The sequence below is a fragment of the Ochotona princeps genome, chromosome 33 (assembly GCF_030435755.1).
Source record: "Ochotona princeps isolate mOchPri1 chromosome 33, mOchPri1.hap1, whole genome shotgun sequence".
NCBI lineage: Eukaryota > Metazoa > Chordata > Mammalia > Lagomorpha > Ochotonidae > Ochotona > Ochotona princeps.
The window spans coordinates 4,166,140-4,187,984 of record NC_080864.1 but is presented as its reverse complement, the minus strand read 5'-3'; the positions used below and the strand labels follow the sequence as shown (position 1 = coordinate 4,187,984).

The following is a 21,845-nucleotide window of genomic DNA, read 5'->3' as shown; positions in this document are numbered from 1 at the left end:
AAACAAAAACAAAAACACACTCAGTAGGTTTCTTCTGGACAGGCAGGTCCCCCAAAAGCCGGCGGGGGGAGCCGCGCCCCCCGCCCCCAGTGCCGACGGAACCCTGTTTTAAATTAAAAAATAAGCCAGTATACATCGTAGAAAATTTCTCTGAAAAATCTCACAATTTGTAAATGTATATTTTTTTCCTTTAACATAAAAGTTTACAATATACGGTCAAACAAAAGGCTCAGGAAAATAAGTAAAAGGAACCTGAAGATCTGAATTAAAGCTGAAGACGTTTTTCAAAACCCTGTTGGTGAACCAGTGACTTTTTTTTTATTGTGCTGATGGGTTAGAGAAAGAAAGAAATTGATAAGCCTCAGTCCAGACACGCCCAGCCGCCGACAGAAGCCTCGCGCCCCCCCAGCTCCAGTCGCATGTTGCTGCCAAGTGTGATTGTCACGAGTTCGAGTCCTGGGCCCGGCCGGGCCGGTCAGCGTCGGTAGGGGTGGAAGCCTTGCACGTTGTGGTTCTGGCCGCGTCCGAAGCCACTGCCGCCGGCGGGGGGTCCCCCCGAGCCCGGCACCGAGGGGCCCCCGTAGGAGGGAGGCTGCTGGCTCGGGTCCGAGAAGCCCTGTCCGAAGCCGCTCAAGTCCTGCCCGTAACCTGCTGGGGGAGACAGCCGCGTGAGCGCCGAGGCCAGGGCGGCGCACCCCACGGCAAGGCCTGGGCGGGCGAGGCGGCGGCGGTCCACGCGTGGGCTGAGCCTGGCCCTTGTTCCTGTGGACCCCAAGTGTCTCTTGTCCCTGCTGGGGCGACGACTCACAAGGGCTGCGGGTGGAGAGGGGCTGCAGCCCAGCACCCAGCTGCCCGGCGGGCCCTGTCTGACCCTGTCTGACCTCACAGGGCCTCCAGGGAAGGGGACACGCGGGGGGCTGGTTGTCCCCCACCCCCGTGAGGGCGGAGGCGGCCACAACTGCTCTCAGATGCAGGCAGCGTGAGGCCCGGGTCGGGGAGGGCGGCTCCTCCCAGGGCCACAGTAGTGCTCAGCCTGGCCCGGGAGCCCCGCAGGCGCCTGGACCCATCTGGGGTGTCAAGCGCAGATACACAGACCAGGAGTTGTCCTGCCACCGTCCTTTGGGGGCCCCACAGCCTCCAGGCCACGCACAGGCAGCGAGCCTGGCAGCACCTGTCCTGAGGGCAGCTGGCAACACCAGAGCACGGGTGAACTCCCCAGGCCCCGGCCGCACAGCTTCCCTGAACCCCGGCCAAGGCCCACAGCACAGCCCAGGGCCTCAGGTCACCCAACGCAGCCTCGTGTGCCTCATAGCACCCCGACACCATGTGATCCCACAACGGCAGGTTGCACCTGGCAGACAGAGGCAGGTGGGCCACGGCAGGAGCATGCCAGGCCGCAGCCACACAGTACACCGCAGCCACACAGTACACCGCGAGTACTTACCGTACTGGCCATAAGGAAAATCCGGTTGGGCTGTAGGGGGCTTGCTCATGTCTGGGGCAGCCTGAGATGGGGGCGGCGGGAAGGCGAGAGGCGCTGCCCCTGGGGTGGCAGGCGGAGGAGGAACCCCTGGAGGGGCAAACTGATCCGGTGGCGGGGGTGGAGGGCCATAGCCGAAACCTAGACACACAGGAGGATGAGGTGTGGACGGGGCACGGGCCACCCCAAGGACACCCACCACAGGTGACATTGGTGCCAGGTGACTGCGGCCCACCCTGGGGACACAGGCCAGTGAAGAGCTCCAGGACCCTGGCAGAGCGCCTGGCCCGGCCCTGGCAGGAAGGCCGGAAGGCGGGGACAGCCCAGTCAGCTGGTTGCCTGGCACCCAACGGGAGACCCAATTAAGTTTCTGGCCTCCAACTTTGGCGCAGCCCAGTCCTTGCCAATGCGGGCATCGGCAGTGACCCAGCAGGTGCAAGCTCGCGGCCCCTGCAGAGGAACAAAGCTAGTGCCCAGTGGGAACAGGGCAGGCCCTGCCTGAGGGCTCCGGGGCTGTGTGTCTCCTGTGGCCCAGCTCCATCTGGCCAGTAGGTGGTACATCTCTAAATGGCCGCTGGGAAGCCACTTGAGCCTGGCGTAGACCAGGCAGCTGGCCACGTGGCCTGGGACACCACAGGATAGGGTGGAGGGAGGCCGTGTGCAGTGGCTGTGATGGTGATGTCACACTGTGTGTGGAGGAGGCTGTGTGTAGTGGCCGTGACGTCACAGCGTGCCGAGGCAGCCGTGAGCAGCCACTACTCCAAACTGAATCTTAGGTGCAGTATTTTCCAACCTGCTGCTTCTCTCGGATGGCTCCTGGTGCTGGGCCAGGCTGAAGCCAGGAGCCAGGAACCTCCTCCAGGTCTCCCATACGGGTGCAGGGACCCCAGCACTTGAGCCATCTGCCCCTGCCTTACCAGGCCCTTACAGCAGCCAGGACTGGAGCAGCGCGCCTGTGGGATGCTGGTGTCGCTGCCAGTGGCCTCCCCGGCTACGCTGCCCTGCCCCTGTAGGCTGCCGGCACCCTGCTCAGCAGCAGGACGTGTCTGGATGGGCCCAGGGAATTCTCCCAGGCAACAGTGCTCACAGCTTGCTTAACTTGGCCTGGTCCAAGTTAAAGTGGCTAAAGTCCCTGTCTTGTATGTACTGGGATCCCATATGGGCATCAGTTCGTATTCTGGCTGTTCTACTTCCCATCCAGCTCCCTGCTTGTGGCCTGGGAAAGCAGTCGAGGACGGCCCTGCACCTGCGTGGGAGACCTGGATGAGGCTCCTGGCTCCTGGCTTTAGACTGGCTCAGCTCTGGCGGTTATAGCCAGTGGACAGACCATCTTCCTCTCTGTCTCTCCTCCTCTCTGTATATCTGACTTTCCAATTAAAAACAAACAAAAAACCTGCTTGCTTCACTTCACTGGTGCTGCTGGAGTTCACCTAAAACTTCTGTCAAGCCATGCTGCCCCCCGGGGCCGTCAGCAGGGCGGCCTGCAGGGCCAGGGGGCAGAGGTGATGCCCGCACACCCAGCTGCGAAGCAGGGGCTCCCACCAAGTCTGTCTGATGGAGATCCGCCTCTGGGACGAGGGGCAGCGTGGCACTGTGGGGGCAGAGAGGCCAGGTACTTACTGAACTGGGGGGGCGCGCCATAGCCTTGCGGGAAGCCCTGAGGAGGCGGGAAGCCGCCGGGCGGAGTGGACACGATGTAGGAGGTGAAGGGCGGGGGCGGAGGGGGCGCCCCTCTGCCGGCAGGGGGGGGTCCGTAGCCACCTGCAACACATGGGGCAGAGTGTGGGCCGTGCCAGCAGTCCAGGGTGAGGGCCTGCCAGTCGGCCCCGGCGCCCGGGCTGGGGTCTATCCTCGACTCTACAAGTGAATACTTACCGATCGCCTGTCCGGCTGGCACCCACATCCCTAGACGGGGAGACAGAGAATCAAGGGTTGCTGTAGGCGCCCAGGGCCAGAGCCTGCCTGCCCCACTGCCCCCCGCCCTGGGGACCTTCCTTGGGGTGCAGACAAGGACCAAGCAGGACATGTGGGCTCAGGCAGAGCGAGGCACCCACGTGGGGGGCCTGGCAGCAGAGGGCAGTAGGCCACAGCGCCCTCGCAGCGAGACCCACCTCTCCATCAGCTGGGGCCCAGCTCACGAGGCAGGGAACTAGCACGAAGCCAGGAGGGTGGTCTGCCCTGCTCGGGAGGGATTCCCGCGGCAGCTTCTGGCTGCTGTCTTTCAACGCCCCCTCCCTCCCTCCCAGAATGCCCGCGCTGCTTCCCATGCCCGTCTGGCCTTACCTTGTGGGCCGTACCCTTGCTGCCACGTGGGCGGGGGCTGCCCTGCCCAGCCATTGGCAGCATTGGGCACTACCCGGCTGCCCCACTGGCTGGCACCTGGCTGTCCCGGCGCCTGGCTCTTGCTGTCCCGAGGCTCAGCCCGTTTAACCTCCACCTGGACAAACCAAGCCGGGGCTCAGGCAGCGGCCGCGGCCCCGCAGCCCTTCCCGTCAGACACCCTCGGGTAACTTAAGACTACACTTAGCGGCTTATGACTTAATACTAAATACTTAACTATAAACCTTATTTAGGCCAATAATTTTTTTTTCTTTAAAAATAAATTGCTCTTTAATTTTCTTAAGGCAATGTTTCTCAGGTACAATAGAAATGACGTTAAGACATGCCACACCCCGCCCTGTGTGGGGCGGGCACTGGGCTGGGACCCTCAGATCTTGTGGGGGACAGGCTCCTCATGGCCACCCACCCCTGCCCTGAGCCAGGCCCCGCTGGCAGGGGCGCCGCGGGGCCGCAGGACCACCCCATGTTTGGAGTTCATACCTGAGAAACACACTTGGTTTTTTAACTTAGGTTTTTATTTAAAATGTCTAATGGAAGATAAAGACTTACCTTCCCCAGGCTACCGCTTAAAGAATCTCAATTAACTCAAAATCAAGTCAGAGGGAATGGATGTGATAAAGAGAACCTTACATTACATCTAACAAAAGTCAACAGACATGCAATAGAACGGACATCGGAGTGAGTAGGCCATCTTCATACTGTGTTGGGCAGCCAGGGCCCTCCCTGCTCGTGGCAGGGGCGCCACGCGCCGTGGGCACCTTGGGCCTCCCCTACTGCCCGGCGTGGCGGCCTCCTTGCTCGGAGCTGCCGGCCACTCATACACCCGATCCCAGGGTGGCCTCGGCACCCAGGAACCCTAGCTTCTCCCTTTCCTGACAGCTTTCTGGGAGCACAGGGGTAGCGAGCCCGCTGAAGCCAGCCCGGGACCTGCAGGGCACTGCAGGGCACAAGCATAGCCACAGCTCGGAGCCCTGCCTGCCCAGTGTCTGAGAGCACCTCGCAGGGCAACGCCAGGGCAGGAGCCTCGCTCACCCTCGCCTGGGGTGCAGAGGGCCCAAGAAGGGCCGAAGCGGCTGGGGGGCTTTCCTGCACCCTCCCCTGGGGGAAGGTTGGGGCAGGCAGGCTCGCCTCCTGCTCCACAGGGCTGGGGGCGCCCAGGGAGGTGCCAGGGACCGGAAGGCAGACACACCCCGGGCAGGCCCGTCCTGCTCCAGCCAGCAAGGCCAAGCTTGCCCCACAAGTTCAGATCACAGGACCATATTAAAAACACTCCTCGCAGACTCTGGGCTGCGGGGTAGTTGCACGCTTCCGCAGCGCAGCACATGCCAGTTCTAAGCTGCAGCGAGCGCCTGATTTGGGAACTAAATCGAGTCTGCAATCCAGGCCGCCCCAGAGCCGGCTCCATGTGGCACTGTGGCAAGGCAGCCCAGGCCGGTGAGGTGTGCTGGGAGGAGGGGGGCTGCAAACCAGGACAGGAATCCTGCAGGAACGTGGAGGGGGCTGCGAGCCCCCCGAGTGACTCCCTGTAGAGCTAACCTCCCCAGAGGCTCCGAGGGTCCCAGGAAAGCAACAGGTCGTGCACCCGGTGTCTGGTCTGTGGAGCAGCCGGGGCGGGGGAGGATGGGGGCGGCTTCCTGTCCCTGTCACCTCCGTGGCAACAACACAGTATGAAGATGAGACAACCTGCGGTCACTTGACTGCATGGTGGTTAAACACTGTTGAGAGCATGTGCTGGCCCGGAGGTTCACAGTAAGTGACCCAATTGAAAACCAATCCTTCAGGATGTTTCCGGTTCTGAGGGGACAGCAGCTGGGGTCGGAGGCCCCCTGCTCAGTGCATTACGGGGGAGGGGAGCCAGGCCAGGGGACGGGGCGGACATCTGAAGGAGAGGTCACGGGGACCAAGCCTGAGGCAACACTGCGATTTCACTGGAGGCTCACTCCCCACACCCCCCTCCTGGCGCGCCCCCCGCCAGCGCCCCTCACTGCTCCCCGGCCTTGCGGAGGGAAGCGCTCCCAGAGCCAGGCCCAGGGCCGCCCGCCCACCCCCTGGCCCGCCCCTGCCAGTGAAACCCCTTGGTTGGCTGAGGCTTGGTCTGGTCTTAAGGTAAAATAAAACTACAACTACACACTTTTTTGCCCATGATGTCGTGAAAATGCATGTTGACAGCCTGGTCCACTGATTGTTCGTCCTCGAAAGTAATAAATCCAAAACCTAGCCAACGACCAAGAGTGAATCAAGGTAGCAGGGTGTTGTGACACAAAACAGGACGATGACAACTCGGGGCGCCAAGGGGGCACCGGGGCCTCAGCCAAGCCACTGTGCGGCCACCTGGGGCCGGGGAGGACAGGGCAGGGGCCGGGCGGCCCGGGGCCGGGGCGGTGTGTGTGCGTGCATTGCTTCTCTGAAGCCCGCGGTCCACCCCCTTGGCGCCCGTCTGCTTGGCAGCCAGTGCTGGCAGCAGCCACACAGCGTTCTAGAGCGCTCCGCGGCCACGTCTACCACGGCGAGCCCCTCGCCAGCTTATCCAACGCGGTTGGGTAAGCCCACCGGGCCGTCGCGGGTCCCGCGCGCAGGGAGCCGGCCGTGTCTACATTCACATCCATACACATGTCTACCCTAGACATCTCTATGTACGGTAGCTGTGTCTATGACAGAGGAGGCAGTGCACAGAGATACAGGCCACATGGAATCCAGCAGCTCAAACTGCCGTCAGCAGCAGGAGCAAGAGGCACCGCGGAGTCAGAACATTTTCAGGGACTCAAAATTTAGCATTTCCCAAACACGAGGAAGTGGCAGTATAAACGAAGTTTGGTTGGTCTGGGGTAAGTGCAGCCCCCCGCCCCCAGCTAACAGCCTGACTGTTCTGGGTGGGGAGGGCCGGGGTGGGCTCGAGCCAGTGGGAGGGTGGCCTGAGACCACCAAAGAACAGATGGACGGGAGTGGATAGGAAGAGCCGGGGACGGGTGGGGCCCGGGGTGGTGGCAGTGGGACAGAGGGACAGCGGAGGTTCAGCCCGGAGACGCCCGTGGTGGGGCCAGCAGGCAGATCACAGGGCCCAGGGAGAGGCCCATGGTGGGGCAGGAGCCCCGGAAGCGCCATCACGGCAGGAGACAGGAACGGGGACCGTCACCAAGGAAGAGCACAGAGATCAAAGCCCCAAGCCAGGAGGACTCCCAGGATGGAAGGGGTGCGTGGCAGAGGCAGTGGGACAGCAAGCACGAGGCCCAGGTGAGGCAAAGGGGCGGCCGTGACCTCAGCTAGGCCAGCAGGGACCTAGCTCGGGGCTCTGCAAGGAAGGAGAAGGCAGGGGGCGGAGGGCCTGTGGCCCCCCTCTGCATTCAGCCCTGGAACTGGGGGGCACACCATGTGGCCCCACGAGCCCCCAGGGCCAGTCCTGAAGTACTCCCCCACCCCCAGGCGCACGGGCTTGGCAGCACTTAGCTATGGCTGGGTCCCCAGGAACCCGAGGCCAGCGGCAGGCAGGGACAGGGAGCGGCCCGGGGGTGCCCCCCGAGGATGGCGAGACGGGAGACGGGGTCTGCACACAGCACGGGTGAAGCTGCCACCGTCTCCAACTGCAGGAGTGTTGGACCCCCGGGACCCCCGGGGTGGCTGTCTGGGAATGTGTCTGTCTGTCACGGGCGACATCAGCACTGAGGAAGTGGGACAAACACTTTGAAACTTCGTTTACACCCCACGGGAGCGAAGCGGCTCCCTCCTCTGGCTGCGGGCTGGCCTGTACCTGTGTGGTATGACTTAGCACCTGGAGAGGAGAAATCTAGAGACATCATTAATCACAAACAATCCACAGAGAGAAGGAAACAACTTACTTATTTAACATTACTGTACTTGACTAGCAAACACTTACATATGGTACTAAGCATGTACGGCTAAGTCAAAGTAACTCTAAGACTTAAGGCTTAACCGAGACAGCGAGGGCCGGGCTCCTGACACGTTCAAATGGCAAACTATATCCCGCACGGCGGGCATGCTGCGGGGGGCGCCCCGCGCTCTGGGCCAGGGCTGGGTGCTGGACCCGCGGCTGGCCCCCAACAGGTGGGCCAGGACAAACAGCAGCGGCCACAGAAAAAAAGAGGGGGCAGGGAAATGGGGTGTCTGTTGCCCTAGCACCACAGAGCACATGAGCGAGGGCCGCTCGGAGATGGTGGGGGACCACGGGGTCGCTCACTCTCCTCCCACCTGACTTGAGTGGATGAAAGGGGGTGGGAGCATGGGGGAAAAAAAACACAAGAAAAAATAAAAACAAACCAACAAAAATACCCACTAGGGGGAAAAAGGAAAGGGCGGGAGCAAGGCGTGGCTCTGCAGTGGGCGTCTGCAGCGAGCCGGGCTGGGCGGGCGTTGCCCGCGCCTGGTGGGGCGCATGAGCCCCAGCCAAACAGCCCCAAAACCCAATGGGGGTCGGGTCTGACCCGGGGAGCCCCCGCAGCCGGCGGGGCGGGGCAGGGGGCTGCCTACATTTTAGTCCGTCCCCCGCTCATCCTGTCCCGGAGGCCATGGCTACACCAGCACCTGAATGTGTCTGACAGCGGGATAGTTTGCCATCTGAGGGGGGTGGACAGGCTGAGGGACAAACTAGATGTGCCTTTACCTCGAGGCCTCTGCTTTTCCGCATCATAGATCATGACCACCTCGGTGACCTGCAAAGGACACGGTTGCGTGAGGCCCGCTGTGGCCCTGGTGTGCCCCCAGCAGGCGCGAGCTGCGGCCGACGCCGTGCACAGGGCAGGTTCCTGTGGGGTCTCAGCTGGGTCCCCCTCTCAGACAGGGAAGGGAGGCTGGCCTGGGGCAAGGCCATGGTGAGCCCTGCTACTCAAGAGCCCCAGAGGTGGCGCAGCCAGGTCCCCAGCCTGGAGTCCCCTTGGGCACAGCACTGCCACCCTGGGCTCAGCAGCCCCGAGCCCCCCAGGCACACTCCCTTTCCCGGTGAATCCCATCAGTCAGCAGGGGCTCCCTCAGCTCGGAAGACACTCCACCTGCATACAGCAACTCCCGCGGGGGTGAACAGCCCAGCACTACTGTCCCTCCCGCAGCAAGGACAGGCCAGGAGGGTCCCCACGGACCACGCCAGGGCCGGCTCCTCTGACCCCCACTAACCTCGACAACCTGCGCCTTCCACCGCTGGAAGGGCAGATGAGTTACACCAACTGCCGAGCCAGAGACCCCCAGGGGCCAGGCTGTGGAGGTCTCGTCCCCTGTGGGGCCGTGCCAGGCCGTGGAGGGCTCACCCCAGCATGGGACAGGAGCCGGGCCACCCGCCAGGAAGGGAACTCACCACGCCGAACTTCTTGAAGTACTCCCTCAGCTCCGTTTCCCCACAGTTGTGAGGAATGCCCCCGACAAATATCTTGTTGGATTTACTGCTGTCGCTCCTGGTTCCCTTCTGCTATTTCAAGGACAAGAGGCACCGGTTAGCTCACGCCTGGGTCCCCCAAAGCTCACCGAGGGACCCGAGGGGCCAGGCCTGCAGGTGCTCTGAGGGCCCCCCGAGCCGAGCTGGACAAGGACATGGAAGCGGAGAAGGAAAGGGGTGGCTTCCGGCCACAATCTTTCACCAGGCCAAGTCCCAGCAGCTCTGGAGACCCACAGAACAGAAGCGACAGCGTCGCGTCCTCCCAGCTCGGGTGTGACCTTCCGCCGCCGGGGCGCAGTCCTGGGACATGCTGGCCCAGCTGCTGCGGGTTAAGCAAACAGGCCCGTGCCCTGACTGCAGTGGCTGTAGGGGCACGCTGGAGCTGTACCCACAGGACAGTCCCCCAGGGCCTGGGAGCGGGGGAACGCCTGGAGGACTGGCCCCCTGAACCAGCAGGGCAGGACACTGACAGGAGACGGCTCTAGGCTCTAGTGGCCGGCTTAGCTTTGCTCTGCTCCCCCCAAGGCTTGGAGCCGGCTACAGGAACAGCTTGAGAATTGGGCTCAGGGCCCTGGGTGCCGGGTGCTGTCCTGCAGACACCGGGGGAAGGGCAAGCCCAGCGTAGGGAGAGCGCAGGGATGGGGAGGGTGAGGCCTAGGGCCGCCCGAGGCGAGCAGACAGTCGCCAGGAATGGGTCTGGCTGAGCAGGCAGCAGCCGCTGCAGCAGGTGCGATGGACAAGGGCCAGGGCTGAGCCGGCGAACCTGGCAGCTTCCAACCACCAAGGGCTCAGGGGTGGGCGGGCCAAGGTCACGACCACTGCCCAGCAGGGCTGGTACACAGGCCTCTGGGGGCCAGGGCCAGCAGTGTGAGCTGACCTTCTCCCAGGAATTTTCTTGGCCTGGGGGTAGGGTCCCCTGCCCCGTCCCCAGCCCCGTCCCCAGCCCCTTACCCAGCCTTCCTTGGGTCGAGTCCGTTCCGGCTGCATCCCCCGAGGTGTGCAGGGCTTGGGGTCGATCTGTGGGAAACAGCAAGGCAGCCAGGCGTGAAGGTGAGGCTGCTTTCTCTCAGAAGGGGGATGGGGGGTCAGCGACAAAAGCCCCCGACCCACCCAGTCGAGACCCCCCTCAGGCATGCTGGGAACGTCCTCCCACACGAACAGCAGGGTGAGTGAGCCGAGGCAGGGCAGCGGGCGGGCCACTCACGTTGCGGCCATCGAGCGTGTGTGGTCTGCTGGCCAGCACCGTCCCCACGCAGTTTGGATCCTTAAATTTGACAAACCCAAACCCGCGAGACTGGTTGGTGGTCTTGTCCTTCATGATGACACAGTCCACAACCTCCCCATACTGGGAGAAATAGCTGCGCAACGTCTCTGCTCGGGGGAAGGGGGGGACACAGAGGGGCGGGCGTGAGCGGACGGGGCTGCACACACAGGCACAGTGTGGCCCTCAGGCCAGCCCCCCAGGAGCCCCCATGCCGGCAGGGCCGAGCAGCCCCAAGCGACTGGCAGCTTCTGGCTCCCACTGTGCCCCCGCTGTGCCCCCCCGCTGCCCCGTGCCCCTCTGCTCCGGGTGGCCCTGCCAGCCGGCCACACCTACCTTGGGTTGTGCTCCAGTCCAGACCGCCCACGAAGAGCTTCCTGCAAGCCAACAAGAGGCTGGTCAGGGCCGGGCAGTGCCCGATGCCACGGTGCGGGGCAGCCAGGCACTCCCCCACCACACTCTGCCAGCCTCTGCCCGGGCCCATGACTGCGGGGAGAGGACCCGCCAGCAGGCCGGCACCACAGAACCAGCCCTGGTGCAGGGCAGGGCTCTCCTGCTCCAGGTAACGAGTGTGGGTGCAGAACGGAAGGCCCATGGCACAACCAGAAGGCATTCTGACTCAGGGCACCTGGCGCATGGAGCCCCTGCAGACACCTTTCAGGGGAGTGTACCCTGGAATTCTGTTAAGTGGAATTCTGAAGTAAGTGGAGCTGGGCACCACTGCCTGATGGGCCTGCGTGAGGCCAGTCTCCCTTGGGTACCGGGCTCACTCCCTCTGCAGCTCAGACGATGGGCCACTGGGCTCCCCACTCCTGCGCCCACGGAGCGTGGCTGCCTCAGGTGCTAAGTGGCAGGTCACCAGGCCCTGGAGGCACCACCTGGAGTACCAAAGCCTTGCTGGCCTCACTCAAGCCACTAGCCCCCAGGGGCCGGCATCATGGCACAACAGGTAAGCCACACCCCAACAGCTCGCGTCCCCCCTGCACCGCTCCACTTCCCATGCCACAGAGCGCCCGAGGGTCGTGGCCCCCACCACCCACGCAGAGGCCAGGATGAAGCTGCCGCCTTGAGCCCGGGCAGCACGGGGGAGTACAGCAACAGAGGGGGTCAGCGGATGGAGAACTCGCCGTCTTCTCCCTCGCTGCAACTCCTTAGATACCAGCACGACAGCGGCTGAAGGCCTCGCTTTGCTCGTGCCGGCATCCCCCACCGGCGCCAGCTCATGTCTCAGCTTGCCCCACTTCCCCACAGCTCGACTCTGGCTGTGGTGGCCACTTGGAGAGCAAACCAGAGGGTTGCAAGATGTTTCTGTCTCTCCTTCTCTCTGTAAATCTGACTTTCCAATACAAATAAATAAATCTTTCAAAAAAAAAAAAATCACGCCAGCTCCACGCATGTCCCAGGGACACAGGGGAAGCAGGCAGGCATGGCGTACCCCTGCCCGGTGGCGGCAGCCCGCGAAGGGGGCCGTGGAGCAGCCCTAGCTGCGTCAGCCTTTGCAAACACGGGGCCCAGTCCCACTCCCCTTCCGCTGGGGACAAGTCAGGGTATGGACAGCCGTCTCCCGATGTCCAGCAGCAGCCCGCAGCCACCAGGACCAGCCTGGGCGGCCCCCGACTCAGCCAGGGAAGGGCCCCAACAGAACACCAACACAGCCGGCCTCCTCCAGCCAGCAACCCAACCTGGAGCGGGGAGTGGAACTGGTCAGACCAGTCCCGGCCTTCATTTGAATTTCAAAAGTAGGTATTAGCGAGGAGGAGGCCAGCTGGCCCTTTGGAGGCAGCTGACCAAGCTGGGTACCCTAGGCTGGGTACCTGTATGGGCACGGGAAGACACCTCAGTTTTGGGGGGAGGCGGGGAGCAGTAGCAGGTTGCAGGGTCCACAGCAGAGGCCCAGGGGCTCCTTCTGCCACAACAAGCAGTGCGGGTGGGAGAGAGCGCCCAGCCAGCGGCCATGTATTCTCCCCTCCGCCCCCTGTACCCCAATCCAAAGTTAAATCATAAAGTGCCAGTCACAGAGAACAGGGCCTGACACGGAGGCTCCCAACACAGGGACCTGCAGGAGAAGAGGTGGCAAGAGTCCACCTGCTGCCTGAACCAACGGAGGGGAGTGTGGAGCCACTGGGTCTGGCACCCCAGCCCAGAGGCGGGCTCAGCCAACCTCTTGTTCCCTGTACCTGGTGGGTGGGGGGCTTCCTTGGGCCCAGGCTGACCCCCAGAATGCAGCCCCCAGGCTGTCGGTGGGAGGCTTCACCTCCCTGCTGGGGCTGGGCAGGGAGCCACGGGCCTCTCAGGGCTTAGCAACATGAACAGGGAACAGGTGTGCGGGCACCCCAAGTCCCTGTTCAGAAGCCTGGGACGCCCCTGTGGGCACCACTGGCCAGTGTACTCACACACACACACAGGTGGCAGGCACCCTCCGCCTAAACGCCACCCTGGCTCCCAAGATGGCTTAGTGCCCAGGTGGCATAGGCCTACAGGAGGCAGAGGAGTCACGGGCTCTGGCTAGTGGCAACCTGGGCACCTTGGCACTGTGGCACAATGAAGCCCACATCCAGAATCAAGCCATCAAAAGGTAGGGCAGGACCCAGAGCAATGGCCTAGTGGCTAAATTTTTGTCTTGCATGCACCGGGAGTCCACAGGGGCTCCAATTTGGTCCTTGCTGCCCTACTTCCCCTCCAGCTCCCTGCTTGTGGCCTGGGAAAGCAGTCGAGGACGACCCAAGGACTTGGGACCCTGCACCGGTGTGGGAGACCTGGAAAAAGCTCCTGGCTTCAGATCAGCTCAGCTCCGGCCATTGTGGCCGCTTGGGGAGTGAACCAGTGGATGAAAGACCTTTTTTTTAAAAAAGATTTATTATTTTTATTGGAAAAGCAAATATACAGAGAAGTGGCCAGAGCTTAGTCGATCTAAAGCCAGGATCCTGGAGCCTCTTCCGGGTCTCTCACACGGGCACAGGGTCCCAAGGCTCTGGGCCATCCTCGACTGCTTTCCCAGGCCACACGCAGGGAGCTGGATGGGAAGCGGGGCTGCCGGGATTAGAACCTGAGTCCATATGGGATCCCGGCGCTTTCAAGGCGAGGACTTCCGACACTAGGCTACTGTGCTGGGCCCAGATGGAAGATCTTTCTCTTTGTCTTTCCTTCTCCTTCTAAATATGCATTTCCAATAAAAATAAATAAATCTTGGAAAAAAAAAAAGGCAGGTGAAGCTTGGCGTGGCTTCCAAGCTCACATCCAGTGAACACAATGACTCCAGAAAACAAGTCCTCTAACGACGGGAGCCAGGCACAGGAGGCAGCCCCAGGGGCCACGCTGGGCAGCTGAGCAGACCGTGCCCATCTGAGGACACATCCTCGCCAACTTTCACCAAAGACATTCCCAAAGGCCGGCTCCACAGTACTGCCAGTCCCAGCTCTCGGCTGTGTGCCCGGGGATGATCCAGGGCATGGGGGACCTGGGGACACCCGCCTCTGCCTGGTCATGTCCAGGTGTCCTTGAGGGAGCGACCATGCAGACACATCCCTGCCCCGACCCCAGCTGTCTGAGGCAGGCCGGGCTCCTGGCCAGGCTGCAGGGGCCCTTCCTGCCCCCGCCTGCTCTGCGTGGCCTGGCCGTCCTCACGCTCTGCCCCTGACTCCCAGACACCCCGCACCAGTCACCTACTCCCCAAGAACCCTCCAGGAAGGCAGGCCCACAGCGGGCAGCCCTCCACCCAAGTGTGGGGGTGCTGGCCAGGCCTCGGCACACACGGCAGGCAGGCGTCTGCGTACACGTGTGTGTGTGTGCAGGCTTGTGTCCACATATACATGTATGTCTGAGCATATGTGCACACACCCCGTGTTCCTGACACCAAGGGCTTGGTCTCTGCCTCCCCCTAGCAGGATGGGTCCAGCAAGGCCCTCACCCATCATGTGCAACTGGGACAAGTCAGTCTTATTGGCTGGCCACCCGGGCAGTGGGGACCCCCCCGCCAGCCTTCCCTCCCCACCCCGCTAAGCCCTGGCACGGGGCAGCCTGTGGGCGGAGGGGACAGACCACTGTGGGCTTCGGGGCAGGTCTGCCTGCACACCAGCACCCCCCCTTAGGTACTGTGGGCTCCCCGCATGACAGGGCCTCCCCAGCCGGGGCACACAAGTCCCTGGACTTGCCCGCGTCCCCCAGCAAGACTCGGCCTGTCAGTGCCTTCCTTGTGGCAACTTAGAACTTTAAACCTCGGGCCATCTGGGCGGCCCTGGAGAAGGCCTAGGGCACCCCATCCCCCACCCCAAGTCCTGGCTGAGCACAGGGGTGTCCCTGGTCCCCCACCCCACCTCACCACCTCCAGGTGTGGCAGGAAACCAAGGTGAGGGGACCCAGCTATGCACCTGCTTCTGCATCCTGGTCCCCGGAAGGCCAGGCGCCCCCAGGGGCCCAAGGCCCCGCCAGGGGAGGGGTGCAGGCGGGGCCCCATGGCCCCAGCACCCAAGTAGGGTGACGGATGATGACGAAGACCCAACCGAAACCCACAGCCGGGCCCGCCACGTGCAGCGGCCCGCCAAGCTGGTGCAAGGTGTGTGTGTGTGTGTGTGTGTGTGTGTGTGTGTGTGTGTGTGTGGAGGGGGGCTGCAGCTCCAGGTCCCTATTCTGGGGGTGTCTTCCCAATCCCAGTTCCCCCCAGCCGTCAGTGAACGACCCCCCCAAATTAAAAAAAAAACCCTCAGCTGCCCCCCCCCCGCCTCGACCCTCACCCTCCCTCCCCAGGACCTCACTGTGGGGAAAGTGCAGCGGCGGCGGGCACCCCAGGGCACCCCATACACACACCCCACTTCCAGGACTGCCCTCCCCGCCCTCAGCCAGCCAGGCCCCCATTCCCGGGGGGCGCCCTGACCAGGAAGTCGGGAGGTGGCGCCGCCGCCGCTGCTGCTGCTGCTGCTGGGGGCGCCCCGAACATTCTCCAGCGGCGCCCCGAACATTCTCTCCCGCAGACCGCCCTGCCCCCCCAGCCCACGGCCGGCGTGACCTTGACGGGGCGGCTCCCTCCCCACACACAGCCCGGCCCTGCCCGGCCCGGCCCGGGGGACACGGCGTCTGCGGAGCCCGGGGCGGCCGGCGCGCAGGCCCGTCCTCACCCGATCTCGTCGGCGCCCGAGCTGTTCATGGCGGCGGCGGCGGCGCTCGGCGTCCCCCGGGCCTCGGCGCTCGCTCCCGCCTCCGGAAGGTCACCCGCTCCCGTCGCCCTCCCCTCCAGCCGCGGCCCGGATCTGCGCAACGGCGGCGGCGGCAGCGGCGGCGGCGGCGGCGGCGGCGGCGGCCGAGCCTCCTCCTCCTCCTCCTCCTCCTCCTCCTCCCCTCAGCGCCAACGGTCACCGCGCGTGCCCGCGCCGCCGCGCCGCCGCCCCTGCGCACGCCCGCGCGCGCTCCCGCACGGGGCCTCCGGGGGCGGGGCCAGGGGGTGCCACGCCGTGCGTGCGCGCGGCGCCTGTCGGGAAATGGAGTCCGCGCGCACGTGTGGCCTCCCGGAGCTCGGGCCGCGCATGCGTGGAGGCTGTGAGGTGGTGGTGGTGGTGGGAAAAGATGTTGACCATGCTTGAAGGCGCACACGCCACGCGCATGGCCGACCCTCTGCTCCGTCACACATATCAACTGCCCCTCGGGTGCAGAAAAGCAGATCGCTGCAAACACACAGCTTTAGCCAGCTGCACCCTACCACTACAGGCTCAAGCTGAGTGACGTGTCCGCCCTCCCGGGGATCAGGGCGGCCTGGCTGGAGCACAGGCGAAGCCACCGATCAAAATCTGTTCCCTTAACCGTCCACTGGCCACCTCCCCAGGAGGGGATTTGAGTTTGCTTGCCACCCACCCACGCCCGGCCCAGAGCAGACACGATGTGGGGGGACCCAGCTTGCTTGCGAGGGTGGAGAGACCACGGCTGGTGCGGCACACACACACACACACACACACACACACACACCCCAGGGGTCCAGGCTGCCCAGGCCCAGCTGACCCGCTACACAGACACCTGCCCCGACCCCCATGGAGGCGTTCTCCACTACAAGGTCAAGGCATGAGTGGTACAACTGGGCCCTGTGGTCTATTCGCCCCCTTGGCAGTGGCGACAGAGGACAGGCCCATCCCACTGGACACAAGGCCCTGAGCACTGTCCTCGCCCAGAGGGATACTTAGGCCAGTGACCGGGGAATGGTGTGTGTGTGTGGGGGTGCAGCATGGGTGTACAGCCCAGGCCTGCCCTTGCAGTGTGGGTGATCCTGCACCTACCCCACGGAGAGCAGTGGACGCTGGACAGCCATGGTGTGTGTGTCCCTATGTGTGTCAGGTGTGTGTGCCCATATACCCTGTGTGTCACCCAGGCATGCAGCAGACTTCATTCTGAACCCCAGCTGTGGCAGCCTGAAGGGGTGCCCCGTGACCATCCACCCCTGGGTGAAGGAAGGGCTGGGTGGCGCGGGGGAACCCACAGGATGTGTGGGAAGCAGGAAGTCGGGCACAAAGGGTTTGAAACAAAGACATCCTCTCCCACTGGCTGGGGGGCCTGCTCACCCTCCTCCCCTCAACTCCTCCCTCCCACCCAGGGCAGACGCTGTGACCACAGCAAGCAAGTGGACCACATGCCTCGGAATACGTGTGAGTTCCTGCTGACAGGAATACACACCTGCCTGACACACAGGGTGTACACACACACACACACACACACAGCTGGCAGCCCCTTCGTACGCTCAAAGACACATACAACTTGCCACCAACATAACTTTCATTTCTTTTTAAATGCTTAGTATTTTTAGAAGTTACCTTGACTTATTTGAAAGGCAGAATTATAGAGAGGGGGAGGGACCTCCCACACACTGGTTCACTCCCCAAATGGCCACAAAGGCTGGACTGAGCTGATCTGAAGCCAGGAGCTTCTTCAGGGTCCCAAGGCTTTGGGCCATCCTCGACTGCTTTCCCAAGTCATAAACGGGGAACTGTGTCAGAGCTGCAGCAACCGGGATTCGAACTGGCGCCTCTATGGGAGGCTGGCACTGTAGTCAGCGGCTGAATTCACTATGCCACAGTGCCCACCCCTACATTTGTATTTATTTTTGCTTTGTTTGGAAGGTAGAGAGAGATGCCTCCGATCCATTGATTCCCTCCCACATGCCCACAGCAGCCAGGGCTGGACTGGGCCACACCCGGGATACCGGCACTCCCTTGGGGTCTCCCATGGGAGTGGCGGGCCCTGCAGTGCTGCCTCACAGGGTGCTGATCAGCTGGGAGCCGAACCAGGCAGGACTGGAAGTGGGCAGCCTCCTGGCTGGCCTCAGGAAACCTGTTGGCCACTAGGAGGCAACAGAACACCCACAAACAAACAGGCCTCCCTTGCTGGGTCCAAACAACCATGGGGAGGCCCCAGTGGGGCTTTGCGACCAGCAAGAGGTCTCCCATTTGGAGATTCATACGTTCTGGGCTTCCAACCAGCAGAGCTGACCAGCAAGGCAAAGAGAGCATCATTTCTCGAATTAGCCATCAGCCTCCGCAGGGGATCGGGCAGCCGTCCCCTGGCCCCCCGCCATGGGACAGCTTGGGTTGCTCTCCTAGGCTCTCTCAGCTGCTGGCCTCACATCGGGTGCCCACATAGCAAGGCCAACAGCTCCCCAAGGCCCAGCAGGTGCTGTGGGAATGGGCACTGCAACTCAGCTCCCCAGGCGCTGACCCCTGAGAGCCCCTCACACCACCTCCTGCCACAGCTGCGTGGTGGCGCTCGCGGCTGGCATCCAGGCATTGGCAAGCCAGCCCACGGCATCCCTAGAGCGAGGTAAGATAGGGAAAATGCTCCATGCCATGCCCAGCTTGGCAGCTGTAGCTGAAGGCTCATGGGACAAACTCACAGGAGCCTGCGTGCCTTGGACACTGTACCTGCCTTTCTTCTTTCTTTTGGAAAAGCGGGTTCACAGAGAGGAGGAGAGACAGAGGAAGATCTTCTGCCCACTGGTTCACTCCACAAGTGGCCGCGATGGCCAGAGCTGAGCTTATCCAAAGCCAGGAGCCAGGAGCTTCTTCTGGGTTTCCCACGTGGGTGCAGGGTCCCAAGGCTTTGGGCTGTCCTCCACTGCTTTTCTAAGCCATAAGCAGGGAGCTGGATGGGAAGTGGAGCAGCCGGGACACAAACCAGTACCCCTGTGGGATGCCGGCACTGGCAGCTGGAGGATTAGCCAGTTGAGCCATCACATCAGCTCCTAAAATGTTTCCTTTTCAAAGGTAGAATCTGGGGGTTGGTGTGGTAGCCTAGTGGCTAAAGCCCAGGTCCTCAACCCAGGAGCACTTCCTGGGGTGAGGGGCCAAGCTGGGTTTGGATGCTGCTTCCAGCAAGGGGTTCATGTGGGGCCGTGGAGTGTGCGTGTCCATGTCCTTGTCCATGTCCATGCACGGCAGTTCAGGAGTGGTCCAAGGGGGCTGGCAGGTTCCCACCCTGACCCCCACCACGGGGCTCGTGTCCACTCACCACTTCCACTCCCGCCACCATAGCTTTGGCGGTCCCCAAGCAGGGTGTCAGCAGGTGGGCGATCCAAAGTCTTTGTACCCCAAGACCCCAGGAGAAAGCGAGGCCCCATGAGACAAAGCAAGGATCCGAGTTCGCGTCCCTCTGTTCCTTCCTAGCAACCAGCAGCCGTGGGGACTCCAGTGCGCACCGCCTAGCGGCTCCGCGGAACGGGGACCCCAGCCCTGCCTGGCCAGCCCAGCGGCCACTAGGGGCCGCAGCGCTCGCGGGTCCGTCCCACAGGCCCGCCCCCATGCCCAGAAGGCTGTGCAGGGCTCTGGGACCTTGGGCGCGTCAGATCCTGGGCCGGACACCCAACCGCACGCACCAGCATGAGTGCGCCCGCCGCGACCCCCATCTTCGCGCCTGGCGAGAACTGCACGCCCGCGTGGCAGGCGGCGCCCGCGGCCTACGACTCGGCCGACGCGCACCTGCAGATCCTGGGCAAGCCGGTGATGGAGCGCTGGGAGACACCCTACATGCACTCGCTCGCGGTAGCCGCCTCAGCCGCAGGTAGCCCGGGGAGGGCTGGGCCACAGCCCCTCTGGGGGTCCGGAGCCCCCCCCACACCCTCAGCGGGGCGATCTGGATGCGGAAACCCGCAGGGCATTGAGCGTCGGGTTCCCCAGAGGCCCCTGGCTGTTGCGCGTGGACGCAGGGAATGGACCATCTGCGAGGTCCTGCCCGACCCTAAGAATAGCTTGGGGAAAGCTGAGCACGGGCGCAGCTGTGCTGTGGGGAGCGGGCACCCTGCCCAGCCTGCTCCTGGCGCCTGAGGATGGAAAGAGGCGCCCCTCACCCAAACAGATCCTGCCAGTGGCAAAGCTGAGCCGAGCCAGGCTCCATCTAGGCACTCTTGGTGCGGGTTCCGTAGGTGGCCTGCCCTCCAGGTAACCTCCAGGTAACCCCGCCACTCCAGAGCTGGGAGGCAGGGGCTGGAAAAGTAACCAAAGCCAGAAAAGGGCCAAGGGACAGGCTCAAAGTCCAAGGCTGTGACCTTGTCCACCATCCAGGCCCCTTGCCCTGCCCCCCTCGCCCTGGCTGGCGGCCAGCACCCACTCTGTTCTCGCTCAGAACTTGCTGCACAGAGGCCTTCTGTCTGCCTCCACTTGCGCTGTCCCAGGGACCAGCCCCCAGGGCAGCAGCCAAGCTGGGTATCCCTGTTTCCCTGCCGTGCCCAGGGGGCCGCGTCCTGGAGGTGGGCTTCGGGATGGCCATCGCAGCCTCCAAGGTGCAGGAGGCGCCCATCGACGAGCACTGGATCATTGAATGCAACGATGGGGTCTTCCAGCGGCTGCAGGACTGGGCCCAGCAGCAGCCTCACAAGGTGTTGCCCCCTGCTGCCTGGGGAGGGGCAGGGGACCAAGGGGCCAGGGCTCCTCCGACTGACCCTGGCCCTTCCATCCTGCCTCTCCCAGGTGGTCCCCTTGAAGGGCCTGTGGGAGGAAGTGGCGCCCACCCTGCCTGACGGACACTTTGACGGTGAGGGTCCATGGCATGGGGGGGCGTGCAGGTGCCCGGCGAACCTGGGTCAGACGGCCCTGACCGTGTGGCCTTGCCCGCCATACAGGCATCCTGTATGACACGTACCCACTGTCAGAGGAGACCTGGCATACCCACCAGTTCAACTTCATCAAGGTGGGTCGCCTGGCACCGCTGGGAGACCGGAGGGCGGGATAGAGGGGTGTGCACCACAGACCCAGCACACCCCTGCTGACTGCTGCCCAACCCCCGACCCCCCAGAATCATGCCTTCCGCCTGCTGAAGCCTGGTGGGGTCCTCACCTACTGCAACCTCACGTCCTGGGGCGAACTCATGAAATCCAAGTACTCAGATATCACTGCCATGTTCGAGGTGCCGTGGCCGCCCCTTCCCTGGACCCGGGTTGGGGGGCCTGGGAAGGGGATGCTACCTTCTCGCCCCCCACCAAGAGCCACCTGCGCCATGGGCCCCCCCGCTGGCCCTGTGCGTGGGCACGGGGTGAGGCTGCAGCCGTCAGTCACTGCCCCTCTCTCCCTACCCCCCCAAGGAGACGCAGGTGCCCGCGCTGCTGGATGCCGGCTTCCGCCGCGAGAACATTCGCACCGAGGTCATGGCGCTGGCCCCGCCGGCCACCTGCCGCTACTACGCCTTCCCACAGATGATCACACCCCGTGTCATCAAGCATTGAGCCAGTGGCTATGGCAGCGGGAACGCCCCCTCGGGGTTCCAGCAGGGGTGGGGTAGGAAATAAACGCCCACCGGGGCTTGGCCAGTCACTACTGCTCCCACAACTCCTCCCTGGCCTGACCAGAGGGACCTGGCTGCCCTCCGCGGGTCCTGGTGCTGCCTGGGGCCCTGGTAGGCACTGCCCCACAGCCATGAGTGGTCAGGGCCGGGTGATGATACCCCTTGCCTGTTTGTAGGGGCTAGCCCAGAGGAGAGGCCACAGGGTGCTGGAGATAGCCCATTGGGCCCAGGCAGGGGCTCCACCAGGGCCTGCTGCCCACTGACCCTCCCACTTGCCTGGGGACATGCCCACAACTGGCTGGCTACCCAGGGACACTGTCCAGTTACCGCTACCCACCCTGGGGACACCAAGGCAGGTTCCTGGGCCCTGAGGCCTGCCCCCAGCCCCTAGTGCCAGCTGGTCCCACTCTGGCCTCATCTTTTCGTCTCGCCCTGAAGGCCCCAAGCCAGCTCCCCACCCATGTGGCACCCCCCAGCTGACCCACCAGCCAGTCCCCAGCCTCTGCATGGTACAGTGGGCACCCTCAGCCACTGGATGCACACACATTTGTTGAGTGACCTCACAGCATAATGGCCTGACAGTCTCCAAAGGGTGAAGGGCCTGACCTGTGCGTGGGGTACGGGGCGGAGCTACACAGGGGACA

The 21,845-nt window shown here is 63.4% G+C and overlaps 2 protein-coding genes across 6 annotated transcripts; one reads left to right on the top strand and one right to left on the bottom strand.

Moving 5' to 3' along the window:
* Positions 1-293: 293 nt before the first annotated feature.
* On the bottom strand, positions 294-15,753 carry DAZAP1 (DAZ associated protein 1). 5 transcript variants are annotated; one of them, XM_058658103.1, is made up of 13 exons: positions 15,736-15,753; positions 15,570-15,614; positions 10,795-10,835; positions 10,402-10,568; positions 10,149-10,214; positions 9,120-9,230; positions 8,436-8,484; positions 5,952-6,034; positions 3,764-3,917; positions 3,356-3,385; positions 3,101-3,241; positions 1,445-1,621; positions 294-651 (listed from the first exon to the last, which is right to left on the bottom strand). In XM_058658103.1, exons 2-13 carry the CDS (start codon positions 15,596-15,598, stop codon positions 476-478), a joined length of 1,224 nt encoding a protein of 407 aa, XP_058514086.1. In that variant the 5' UTR covers positions 15,599-15,614; positions 15,736-15,753; the 3' UTR covers positions 294-475. The 5 variants fall into 5 exon arrangements, with proteins under 5 accessions (XP_058514086.1, XP_058514085.1, XP_058514087.1 ...); XM_058658102.1 differs by lacking the exon at positions 15,736-15,753 and having other exon boundaries at positions 15,570-15,729; XM_058658104.1 differs by lacking the exon at positions 15,736-15,753 and having other exon boundaries at positions 294-648; positions 15,570-15,729.
* Positions 15,754-19,229: 3,476 nt separating this feature from the next.
* GAMT (guanidinoacetate N-methyltransferase) lies at positions 19,230-21,230 on the top strand. Its single transcript, XM_004595642.3, has 6 exons — positions 19,230-19,485; positions 20,154-20,299; positions 20,391-20,454; positions 20,543-20,610; positions 20,716-20,826; positions 21,002-21,230. Exons 1-6 carry the CDS (start codon positions 19,305-19,307, stop codon positions 21,140-21,142), a joined length of 711 nt encoding a protein of 236 aa, XP_004595699.2. The 5' UTR covers positions 19,230-19,304; the 3' UTR covers positions 21,143-21,230.
* The last annotated feature ends 615 nt before the right edge of the window (positions 21,231-21,845 follow it).

Excerpts from the sequence above, each read along its gene's own strand:
- GAMT (XM_004595642.3), top strand. The coding sequence starts at position 19,305 with ATGAGTGCGCCCGCCGCGACCCCCATCTTCGCGCCTGGCGAGAACTGC. Across the intron at positions 20,455-20,542 it reads GCCTGACGGACACTTTGACG|GCATCCTGTATGACACGTAC; the intron begins GTGAGGGTCCAT and ends CCCGCCATACAG. Across the intron at positions 20,611-20,715 it reads ACCAGTTCAACTTCATCAAG|AATCATGCCTTCCGCCTGCT; the intron begins GTGGGTCGCCTG and ends CCGACCCCCCAG.
- DAZAP1 (XM_058658103.1), bottom strand. The coding sequence starts at position 15,598 with ATGAACAGCTCGGGCGCCGACGAGATCGG. Across the intron at positions 10,569-10,794 it reads GGACTGGAGCACAACCCAAG|AGACGTTGCGCAGCTATTTC; the intron begins GTAGGTGTGGCC and ends TCCCCCGAGCAG. Across the intron at positions 6,035-8,435 it reads GGAAAAGCAGAGGCCTCGAG|GTTTTGGATTTATTACTTTC; the intron begins GTAAAGGCACAT and ends GTCGTTGGCTAG.